At 35.4% G+C, this 12,669-nt stretch overlaps 1 protein-coding gene across 2 annotated transcripts in view; it reads right to left on the bottom strand.

Moving 5' to 3' along the window:
* Glra3 (glycine receptor alpha 3) overlaps nt 1-3,677 on the bottom strand; it is a 137,897-nt gene extending 134,220 nt beyond the window's left edge. The window contains exon 1 of one of the 2 annotated variants that reach the window (XM_035451293.1): nt 3,592-3,677. In XM_035451293.1, the coding sequence (XP_035307184.1) occupies nt 3,592-3,662 (71 nt within the window). In that variant the 5' untranslated portion in view covers nt 3,663-3,677. The remainder of the gene's footprint in view (nt 1-3,591) is intronic. The other variant, XM_027394105.2, reaches the window with a different exon arrangement.
* Between the last annotated feature and the right edge of the window lie 8,992 nt (nt 3,678-12,669).

The following is a 12,669-nucleotide window of genomic DNA, read 5'->3' as shown; positions in this document are numbered from 1 at the left end:
AACCTCATAGACCTTTTAAATATTCTTTGAAATATATTATTTTTCAGTGTGTTACATAAGAAAACATATTTCTCCAGAAAAGCCACTCAAAAGGATTGTTCTCTCTTCTAGAGCTTAATAAAAAGCAAATCCAAGAATTTTAAATGACAAAATATTTTGGTAGACTTTGAGGGAATACATTAAGACCTGTTTTCTTCTCATTTGCTTTGATCTCTGACATTTACGAAGTCAGGGTTAGTCACAAAATGTTATAATTTTGTCAAGTAGCAAGCCTCTGTTTGTCCTCTATAAATAAAAAATTAAATGTTATAGTTGGTGGTCCACCACATTAAAAAATTTTGTTTGTGGTTTTATGTTTTGGCATTTATTCTGCAAGCCCTTCTTAATAATCACTTATCTGCATTTCAAAGAGAGCTGAACAGTGATGCTTTGGTTCTGGTTTTATTAAGATGAAAACTAAAACCCATGAAAAAAGTGCTTAATAAAACAGCAATATTCTAGCAAAACAAGAAAGCTTTAACACCCTCAGCACTTTAGAAATTAATATTCTATGCCTATACAATTTTGAAACATAAATTTAAAGAGCCATCTTCTGTAATTTTTTTTAAATATCCCAAACCTGCATGTCTTCTTCATAGTTAGTTCTAATTGCATTGTGGTAATAAACATCTTGCTCTGATAATTATGGCTGATTTTGTTAAACTTAATTACTAAAATCATCCCAACATTTAAAAAACTGTGTAGTCATATAATAGTCATCAAGGAAAGTATTAGACATTTTTTACAATATCTTAGCATTAGTCAGGTTGTATATTAGTAAACAAGAGGAACTCAGATGTCACTTATAAGAATAGAATTAGGTACACCTGCTTTGTGAAGGTGACAGCATCTATCAAAGTTTAATATACTTGTCTAACCATATTCATGCCTGCCCTATGACCCAGCAATTCTTCCAGAGAAAATCTCAGCCATGGCATACACAGTACTCACGTACATTCTACACACACACACACACACACACACACACACACACACAAACACGCACACATGCACGCATGCACGCACGCACGCACACACGCACACACACATCACAAGATGTTCAAGATGGTAGGATTATATTAGCCCAAACTAGTCCATGAATATAGCTCATGAATTCATTGAGAGCCATGGATAAGTTGATTGTTATGTGGTCATGCAAGGTGAATGCATATTTTAACAAGAATAAGTTCTTGCTATCTGCAGCACTATAGATAATCATTCAAACATAGTGTTCTGAAAAATGAGTAAGATGCAAATTATTTTTATTTATAATAAACAAAATCAAGAAAACATTTGTGGCATAAATTAGGATATTGAATAGCATTTGAGAAAGGTGATGTTTTTGAAAGGAGGTAGAGGTGGTATTTGGGGTGTGCACCTATGTGGTATTGGTTGATATTTCTAATTCTTGGTCTGTAATTTCATCATCTTGGTATGTTACCATTATGAAAAATTTAACCAAGTTTTATGTGTGTGTCTATTTTGGAAATCTGTATAAATTAAACTTTAATACCTTAAAAACCTGTAATAATTATTTGAACCAGAACATTATAAATGATTTTGATGTTTGATTGCTGTTCTTGTTTCTATGTTCAAGTCGATATCTTTACTTTTCCTTTTCTATTAATATATCATAAATAGATTTAATTAACAAAGAATAACTTCCATGAAGACATTGATACATTATTTTCGGTAAGGTGGTCTTTCATTCCCATGAAAATTCTCTTTCAAGGACTATCACTGGGAGTGAAAATAGTTATTTTTCATATGTTATTAAAATTTTCACAGTACAATGACTCACTCTCATCTGATTCCAGTTTAGGATAAAGAAGTAAGTTTTCCCTGACTTTTGAAAGAAAAAAGTTAAGTGTATAAGTATGAAATAAGCTCTTTATTGGGGAAGTCTTTTTTTTTCCTAAGGACTTGTGATTGGATTGCTCTTTTACCTTTGTTAATTATTTAATGCTATTGAATATCAATTATAATTATCATATTGGCATTTTGCAAATTTCAGAAAAACATATCACAAATCTGAGGGTGCAATGATGAAGAGTTTATATTTAGTTACATTAAAATATTATTATGAATTGACATTATACACATTTTTGTTCATTGGTTAACATGTCTTAATTACTGATCTTCAATATGCATCAATAAAGACTTTATTCTTTTCTTAAAAGATACATGTAATCACTTTTGATGTAAATATTGTAAATGACTATAGTAAAAAATATCATGGAAAATTGATCAGTTTATTGTAATCTGAACTTTTTATAACTTCCCATAAAATTTTCATATACATGAAAACTCTATATACTTTTGATTTGCTCCCTACATATAAAATCTCTGTCAGTTGAAAGTTACAAATTTATAAAATCATATTAAAACACTTTCCTTTGAGAATACTCTGATCTGAAATGCTTCAAGCCTTCAATAGAGAAGGCAGTCAACATTTGGACAAAATGTAACTTTCTTCTCAATCATTTCAACTATTACATGTAGGCAAGTCAGAACTATGTGACTTTCTACAAGGCACTTCTTGAGAGGCATACTTTTTAAGGTACCCAAAAGATTAAAAATTGATTTACTAGCATAAGGAAAAATTCTTACACCAGATGGAAACCAGTATATGCTTAAGTAACTCAGTTGTTCTAGTTATTTAACTTTGGCACTCTTGAAAAGGTTGTCATTTATTAAGTGAAAATTCCCAGAACAGTCATTAACTGACAATAATAACATAAAATTTATGTTGCTAGTTTAAATATCTATATGTGCACTTGCTTTCATATATTATTTGCTTAACAATGGGCTCTCAATTATCTGAACTGTCACTTAGCTTCTATTAGTCTCTTCTAAGTAACTGTAAAGTAGAAAGCCTACCTAACATGATTGGGACATAGTAAAAAAATGTCATATCACAACAATTTTACAAGTTGATAGGCCTTTTATGCTGCTTGCTTCAGAAATACAACTGTAGGCATAGAACATATCTGATGATTTATTAATGATTTTGCTTTCATGTATTGAATTAGGTCATTGCAAAGTAGTAAGTACCTCAAAGTCCCCATTTTAATGCAATCTCTGCACATATTAAAAACGACATTTCTCTGATCAATAAATGCCTGTGTTGTGTATTTTTCTTTCTAATTTAATAATGTCCCACTTTTAAATTTTTATTATTTTGTAACTTTTAAAAATAAATTAACATTCAGAACACACAATTCACCATTTCAAAGAATAATCTAAGGGAAATACATGAGAAGGAAAAATGTCTATTTTTTTTAAATCATTAGGTTTTAAACAGTAACGTGGGAAACGTTCAGCTACTTAAATACATATATCCAGTGAAAATAACAGGAAATTACATGTTTCTACAGGTCTCAATAGAGTGATTACGAGGGTCTTTTAGACAGAAAAGTATGATTTAAAGGCTAGTTTCAGTAAGTCAATAAACAATCGCGCATTTCTCAGCTTCCTAATTAACAAGTGGTTGCAGCTTAATACTTTGGCTTATTGAGCTCTTAATGAGAGTGTTAATGCATGGGGGCTTACCTCAGTAACAGTGCAGCTTCCCAGAAGTAAAATCCAGAAACTAGTGTCCGAAAGTGTCTCACGTGGGCCATGATACGGAGCAATATTCACGATCCTGAAAAGAGTCTTATCTGAGGCATGAGGGACCAGAAGGGCAGAAATAAAAACGTGCCATCTAAGCCCTTCTGGGGCTGGTGGAGACAAACACTTGGAAGGTTTCAGCACCTCAGACAGCACCTGCAGTACTCCAGAGCCCTCTCTTCCAAACGCTTGATGTTTTCCTGGACCCCTCCTCCAAGCAGTGAGCAGAGGGATTCGCAGGGCTACAAACGTGCATGCAAGTGATTTCACAGTGGAGCCATAGAATGGAGTGAGACGGAGACGATGCGTCAGGAGTGCCTAGATCCTGAGCAACAGTTCCCCAAAGCTTTTCAGCAGGAAAGGACTCGCTTTTTCTTGGCTCTGAGCCCACCGGTTGAGAAAGAACAAAAGCAGTCAAAATTGGGAATGCTGCTCCATCAGGTCCAAGCGCCAGGATATCGCTCTCCACCTTTACAAAAAAACCCATGGAGCGCGGCAAAGACAGGCAGAGGAGGGGCCAGAGGACTTGTCCTTCCCGCCAATCACAGCTGCACAGCAGGACAGAGTGACAGGCCACTTACCACGCATGGGAGTGCTCAGCCTTTCACCACTTAAAAAAAAAGGAAGGGGCAGAATAGATTTGGTGCAGAGCCTACTAGGTTCCCAGAGGGAGTGTAGAAGGAAGCCTCAGGGCTGAAAAGGGGGTGTTAGCAGTCCAGGATTAGGGGGCAGAACTACGTGGGGTTGTTCCTTGCCTCATGGAAAAGACACAATTTAGTCAAGACAGATTATACTGAAATTCTTGAAAAGGGCTTGGAAAGCTGGATACGCGGTGCAAACGCAAAACAGAATCAGTTTCCTCTAGAAGCATCTCATGAGCATGGTCAGCTTGAAGCCAGTTAATTGACTTCAGTGCTAATAAGACTTCTAAAAAGAGTAAGGGATGAAGTATACTGAGGGTTCTGCTAGAGATATCACTTAGACCCAACCCACCCCCACCTCACCCCCAGTTTTCCAAGGTTCACAGTGATTTTAAAGGGAGGAACTAGCATACAGTAACAATTGGTTTATCTCCTCTTTGATCATTTCAGAGCTCCATCTCTGTTTCCTCTGTGCTCCATTCCTTGCTTCCTCTTTCTTCTTCACATCCAAATAGCAGGTGTGTGTGTGTGTGTGTGTGTGTGTGTGTGTGTGTGTGTGTGCAATAAAATAATCCTTATTTGCTGTTGGTCGGTATCAAAATGTTCATTTTTTTCCTTTTTTCAAAAATCCATTGAGAATTTATTCTGAAAGCTGTCCCTTGAACTCTTAACTTTTCAACAACTAAGCTGCATATTAAGAATGTATTCACAGCCAGTCTCACAATATTTTTCATAGTTGAATTCAAAGTGTAATTCAAAGTTTAAGTACCTCTGTGATACTCTATTTAATGGAAGAAATACAAGGCACCATGTACTAACCAGCTAAAAGGAGTTACTGTGAATATTATTTTAGTTCTCCTATTTAGTAGATCACATTATGCTCATCCAGTCAAAATAAGAGTCTTCTGAATTTATTTCTGTATTTTGGAAGATTTTTTATGTGACTGTTTCTTGATTTAAATAATAAACTATCAGAAGACTCATATGTTCATACCACTCCTTTACATTTGTAAATGTATGCATATGCACACATGTATGTATGTATGTATGTATGTATGTATGTATGTATTTAGGTATGTATTTATAGGCATGCTTATGCTATGTTTGCTGGTCATAAGATAACTTTTGGAGAGTCAATCCTGTGATTTCTCCTTGTGAGTTTTTTTTTTTTTTATCACACTTGGTCATCTAGCTTGTCACAAATGCCTTTACATGCTGAGCCATCTCATTGTCTCTGAGAAGATACCATTCTCAATGAACTAAATGCTTTAATGAATCTGGTGAAAGCTTCCATGACATACATGTTTTTCAGTTAGGTATTTTTTGGTTAACCACTACAGCTTTAAAAAACATAATAAAAAGATATCCACATTTTTGTTAAAGAAAAGAATTCTTCAAGTCCTACCACAGCCCATCACTGACACTGCAGCAAATTCAGGAACCATGGAAGAAAGTTGCTTACTGACTTTCTTTCTTATACTACCCAGACCACATGAGCAGAGGTGGTGGTGCCTGCCACCATAGTCTTGGGTCACCCACATCAATCACAATAAAGAAAATGCCTCACAAACTTACACCTTGGATTCAACTCCTAAATTGAGATTCTCTTTTCCCAGTATGTCTAGGTGAGTGTCAAGTTGACAAAAAGCAATCAGCACAATATTGATAGAATTAATGATGGTCAACTTGATTCATAATTAAGGGTTAAAACTCAAATCATGACGTACATTACTAGAGTTATCTGCCTGGTTTCTAGGAATGAGTTCTTCAGTGACCTTGTTCATTTCTGAAACCTTCCTTGAAAATAAGATCTATTACTAGGAAAAGCTAAACTTTCTAGAGTCATGAGGCATATACACCCCAAACTGGAGAATGAAGAACAAGATGCTTCCAGCTTTTATTTACACAAATGTGATGAATTTTCTGCATTCTGGGAGATGTTCAGGTTTACTATTCTAGCAGTTTTGAGTAAATTTTAGAATGGTTGTTTTGTTTATCAGCTGATAGTGGTCCCCTTCTCATTAGATCTCAAATTCATGGCCTCATTATTATTTGTAGTATTAGCATTAGTATTATTAGTATGTTTTACTATAAAATACATGTGGGTGTATATATTGCCAAATAATTATTTCAGAAGGTAAATTAAAGACCAGTTTCATAGTACACTCAAGTTAATTTAGTGATAGAGAAGGCACAATAGAAGAAACATTTCATAGCACAAGGATTCGACGTCTGAGAGAAAAACAAGCAACCAGACACACAGAGTAAATGAAATAAAATAACAAAATTAGACTTGCATAAGGAAGGATAGAAGTTTAAGATGTGAGAAGTATATATGATAAAATAACTTAGTGAGTTGAAGAATTAAGAATATTAAATGATGAATCTTACTAGGTTGTAGGAGTTTTGAAGTGAAAATAAATATAGTCAAGCCCTCCTATAATTAATGTATTTATATGTAATAATAAGTTACACTTAGCTTTCTTCCATACATTTCAATCTAATAATCAAAAAATAAAAATTATGTAAAAGAATTTAGTTACTTATTATAGAAGAAAAGATATTTTATTACCAAGTAGCTCTTACGTTAAATAGACAGATCTTCTTTAATGTAATGAAAGCTTGAACTCTGGTATGGTGTATGCCTGGACTCCAAGAAACTGAAATACACCCGCAAAAGGAAGACACACCTGCTCTGTGTAGAGTTCCTAGCCCACCAGATATGTATATTGACATATTTTATTAAAAAGGAAATAAACAACAGCAATGAAAAAATGAATTGGAAAAGACAAAATGCATCAATGCCTTATTAATATCTTTAATACTAAGATCACATTTTGTACTTGTATAATAATATTATTTATGTATATATGTAACTTAAAAATTTATGTGCTGTCAACAATTTCCAGTGTTTGGAAATCTTATCACCATGTTTTCCAACTTGAATAATTGCAAGTGAGCTCAATTGCTTTTGGGCAAATTCTCTTTTCAGGTATTAACAGAGAGTCATGCTTGTTTTCTTCCAGTTATGAAAGAAATGTAGAAGTCAGCCATTCAAGGAAGGTTTTGCCAATGCAAAATTTTGTCAGAGGTTTTACCTTCAGGATAATTGATGTTTGAAAAGTTTAACACATTCTGTGCCATGAACCACAGACAATATTTATGACATAAGTATTGAGTCTGAAATTTTATTTTATTTATTTATACTGCTATTAGAAATATTCAACATTCCTAAATTTTTATAATTTATTTTTTATTTAAATTAGTAACAAAGCTTGATTCACTTGTTAATCCCAGCTCCCTTTCCCTCCCTCCTCCCCCACCCTCCACTAACTCCCCTATCCCTCACCCCATCACCCCTCCCCTCCCCAGAGAGGTTGAGGCGCTCCATGGGGTGATCTCCAAAGTCTGTCATATCATCTCAGGCAATGCCTAGGCTGTCTCCCATGTGTCCAGGCTCAGGGAGCATCCCTCCATGTGGAATAAGCTCCCAAAGTCCATTCATGCACTAGAGATAAATACTGATCTACTATACAAGGCCCCATAGATTGCCAAGGCCTCCTCACAGACACCCATGTTAAGGGGGTCTGGATCAGTCCCATGCTGGCCTTTCAGCCATCAGTCTGGGGTCCATGAGCTCCCCTTTGTTCAGGTTAGCTGTTTCTGTGGGTTTCACTAGCCTGGTTTTGACCCATTTGCTCATCACTCCTCCCAATCTGCAACTGGACTCCAGGAGTTCAGTTCAGTGTTTAGCTGTGGGTGTCTGCCTCTGCTTCCATCAGCCACTGGATGAAGGCTCTAGGATGGCATATAAGGTAGTCATCAATCTCATTATCCAGGAAGGGCATTTAAGATAGCCTCTCCACTATTGCTTAGATTGCCAGTTGGTGTCATCTTTGTAGATCTCTGGAAATCTCCCAAGTGCCAGATTTCCCTTTGAAACTATAATGGCTCCCTCTGTTACTATATCTCTTATCTTGCTCTCCTCTATTCTTCCCCTTACTAAATCTTCCTGTCCCCCATGTCCTCTGCCCCCCTCCTTTTCTCCCCCTCTTTTTCTCCCAGTTCCCCCTCCCCTCCCCATGCTCCCATTTTGCTCAGGAGATAATGTCCAGTTCCCTTTCTCCAGGGTACCAAGCATGTCTTTCTCAGGGTCCTCCCTGTTTCCCAGACTCTCTGGTGGTGGCATTGTAGGCTGGCAGTCTCCTCTTCCAAAATCAAAGAAGAGGTAATATCAATTCTCCTCAAATTATTCCACACAATAGAAGCAGAAGGATCATTGCTAAACTCTTTTTATGAGGCTATAATTACCTTGATGCCCAAACCACACGAAGACACAACTAAGATATAAAACTACAGGCCAATCTCCCTCATGAACATTGATGTAAAAATACTCAATAAGATACTGGCAAATAGAATCCAAGAGCACATCAGAAAAATCATACATTCCTAGGTTTTGACTTGTTTCCTCAGCATTGAAATATTTCATACAGGAGGGAGGCACATTATGACTCAGCAAGTAAAGAGAAACCTTCCCTTCCCAAGTTTCAGGAACTAATCAATTCACAAGTGCCAGGGAGCTTCTAAAACTTACAAGATTCATGGTATCCCTTTGCAAGGAATATATTATTGGGGATAAAAGACTCCAAACTTCAATAAAGCATACAAAATGCTCATTTTAATAAAGACTTTCAAAAATAGCCATTTTGTCACTTTATTGAAGGATAATTTATAAAATCCCAAATCTTTAGTAATCACAGCTGATGTGCTTTCTGGATTTATTAGTGTGTGCTGGATCTGGCTCCTTTGCACTCCCCAAAGTGGATAGGGTACTTGACAATTGGCTCCTCAACTTCAAGAAAGAGGAAAATTTAAAATAAAGGTCTCTTTTGCTTGATGTAAGTATATAGCTTGTTGTGACAATACAGTTGTGTGTGAATGTAAAATAAGAAGGTGGAGGAGGAGAAGATGATGAAGATGAAGGTGATGATGACTCCAATTTGCCAAGTATCCTTTTACTCACACCGGGAGTCCCAGGTATGCATATTACCTGAATTCTCAGTCATGATGGGCTGGAATTTCTCTTCAGAGATATGAATGCTTTAGAGATATCCAATAAACTCACTGGTTCACTCATCTATACTTGGGTGGAATCATGTCCTTGTTTTGTTAGTGTTCTATGTGGGTAAATAGACATTGCTTTATATTTCACCAGTTAAAGTAAATAATATGACTAAACTGCACTCTGTGTAAATATTTAAAACAATGGAAAATTGGTGATAGTTTTAAAATCATAATTATTCAAGTGGAACATTTTTACTCTTGAAGGTAAAACATGTATTACATAAATTTGCTTTTCCCCACATTTGAATTATCCTTAAATATTTTATAATCAGACTTAAATTACTAATTTAAAACAGATTCTCATTTTTAAAGATGCTGTGAAAATATCATTTAATTATTTTTTGTATTATAGATAGAGTTTCTGTCCCTCCTGGTCCTCCTGCCGTTTAACCCCAAATAAACACACAGAGGCATATATTAATTATAAACTTTGGCCAATGACTTAGGCTTCTTACCTCTAGCTCTCTCTTAATTACTAACCCTTAACTACTAATCTATGTATTTCTACATGGCCTTATCTTACTGGATAATGTCGGATTTCCTATCTTCACAGTAGCTACATGGAGTCTCCTCAAGGCTCACTCTTTGTCCTCTCCCCAGAACTCTCATCTCATAGCCCCACCTATGCTTACTGCCCGGATACTGGCCAATCAGTGTTTTATTCATCAACCAATAAGAGAAACATATGTTAAAGGCATACAGAAGGACATCCCCATCATTATATTTTCCTATGGAATAACTTTAATTTTTTAAAATATTTTTGTGAACTTCATACAATTGTACTGTATCTAAATTATTTACCCCCCCCTGTTTACAGCTCTTTCTGTGTCCCCCATTCATTCTCAAATTTATGATATTTTTTCTTTAATTGTTATTGTTAGAATTTATATAAATGCACCCTCTATGTTCATTTAGCTAAATTTTCCATTACTACATTACTCTTTATTTTAAACTTGTATATTTTAATGCATTTCCTTTTAAATAAAATATGTAAGGCCTTCCTTGAAAAGTATTTTCTCAGTCAGACATTATAGCAACTTTAATTTTTTATGTTTGTAATATAATTTTCCCATGTATTTCTTTTTTAGTTTTCTATTTATTATTGCTCCCTACTGTGTGTGTGTGTGTGTGTGTGTGTGTGTGTGTGTGTGTGTGTGTGTGTGTGTTAAGACCACAGGTATGCATCTGCTAAAACACACACATGGAGATTAAAAGATAATCTTTCCAGAGTTCTCTCCTTCTACTTTGTTTGAGACAGGGTCTCTCTTTTTCTGCCACTCTCTGAGTATTTGGCTAGCTGGGCTATGAGCTTCTGGGCAATTCTCCTGTTTCTGCTTCCCATCTTTCGGCAAGAGATTTTGGACACCTGATGCATGTCACCACATCTGACTTAGAAAAAAACAGCAAAAAGCTTTACCTACACTCAATTTGTCCTTCTTGTGAAACTTTATGTCTGTAAATTTGGGGATAGTTTGCTACACAGAAGAAGCTAAAAGTTATTATTATCATAAGTTTAGATTCTTTTTCTACCTCCCAGATCTTTATAGCCATTCATATCTGCTCTAGAGGGGCCCACATAAACATCATTTGAGAAAACCTGAAGAGCTAACCCAGTCTGAATTTGAATACTGATCATTCCCTTCGTTTTGAAATTTACAAAATCATAGCATCTTTAGTTCCTTCATCTAAAAAAATTATCTCTGGCAAAATACAACAACAATTCTACTCAAATTTGCATGTTATATTATTTTGATGTTTAATTCATTAGGTACATTATTTTGAAGTTTAATTCATTAAGTAATTATATCACAGCTATAGGTTATTTCCTAATGTCAGATGTACACAATGATGGTCTTGTTCACACCTGACTTTTTTTTTTTGGTTTTTTCAAGACAGGGTTTCTATGTGGATTTGGAGGCTGTCCTGGAACTCACAGAGATCCCCCTGCTTCTGCCTCCTGAGTGCTGGGATTAAAGGTGTGTGCCACCAATGCCCGGCTGATCACATCTGACTTATTTGAGTCTGGAGATGGAACTCAGGCTATTTAGGCTGTGGTGTTTTTATTTGCTGAGCCATCTCCATGGTTCCTGCTACTTATCACTTAAGAGGTACTTGTCAATGTGTTAATTAAAAACTACTATGGTATCAAACCTTCAAATGATTCTCAAACTCTATTTTATGCACCTGTAAACATACAGTACATTATTTCAAGGATAATGTAACTACTTAAAGAAATGAATAGTTTGTGATCAGACTTGATAAAATGACACTGATTTCATTTTGCTATGTACAATATATATGTGGCTTTGAATGGCAATTGTTTTTACCTAAAGTGGGAATGTGTGTCATTGTAAACAATAACAAGTTGTTATTGTAAACAAAAAAAGAATATTCTAAATTATTTTGAAACATCACATGCATCTACTTGTTCATTAGGTTTAGCCTGCTCTTCTCTAGACTGTGTAATTATATCACTTATAGAATTCATCATAGATACTAGAGATTTTAATTTATATCCTGTTCTGCCACCAAGGCCAGAGATTCACTCTTAAAACCAGTATACTCTCAGACCAGCTTGGTCTACAAGAGCTAGTTCCAGGACAGCCTCCACAGCCACAGAGAAACCCTGCCTAGGAACGCCCCCGCCCCCCCAAAACAACAACAACAACAACAACAACAACAACAACAAAAAAGCAAGTGTATTCTCTAAGTGTATATCACAGGCTTCAATCTTACTGGATGACTTAACATAGTATAGAAAAATAAATGTCTGGATAATGTAAATATTAGTATATTTTCAATAACATTGAGTGGGTTACTTTGTCTGGTCAGTTGTAGTTCTACCTGGGAACACTTACTTGCCTGAATGTAGTAATGATAAAGTTGGTAAATGGCCAACATATTAACTCAGCCTGTTTTGATAACAAGGGTTATTTTTTATAGTAAACATAAACCACCAACCTAGTTATTCCTGAACTGGGTGACAAAACACTGTTCTCTGGATCCTGATTCCCCATGTGCTAAAACAGGGGAAGCACATGGAAGCTAGAAATTTATGGTCACAGTAGTTAGAATTTTACTTGTTCCTGGACAATTATTGTAAGTAGTTTTCTGAGTGGTTTTGAACCCTTAGTTACCTGGAATATATAATTTGCATTTTCTGCTTATTGTGGTGGCTAATGAAGAAAAATGTTAGAGGAATCAATATTTTAATGAGATATTTTACCTTTTATTATCTATTTGTGCCTATAAG

The sequence above is a fragment of the Cricetulus griseus genome, assembly GCF_003668045.3.
Source record: "Cricetulus griseus strain 17A/GY chromosome 1 unlocalized genomic scaffold, alternate assembly CriGri-PICRH-1.0 chr1_0, whole genome shotgun sequence".
Lineage (NCBI taxonomy): Eukaryota > Metazoa > Chordata > Mammalia > Rodentia > Cricetidae > Cricetulus > Cricetulus griseus.
This window is presented reverse-complemented; position numbering and strand designations above follow the sequence as displayed.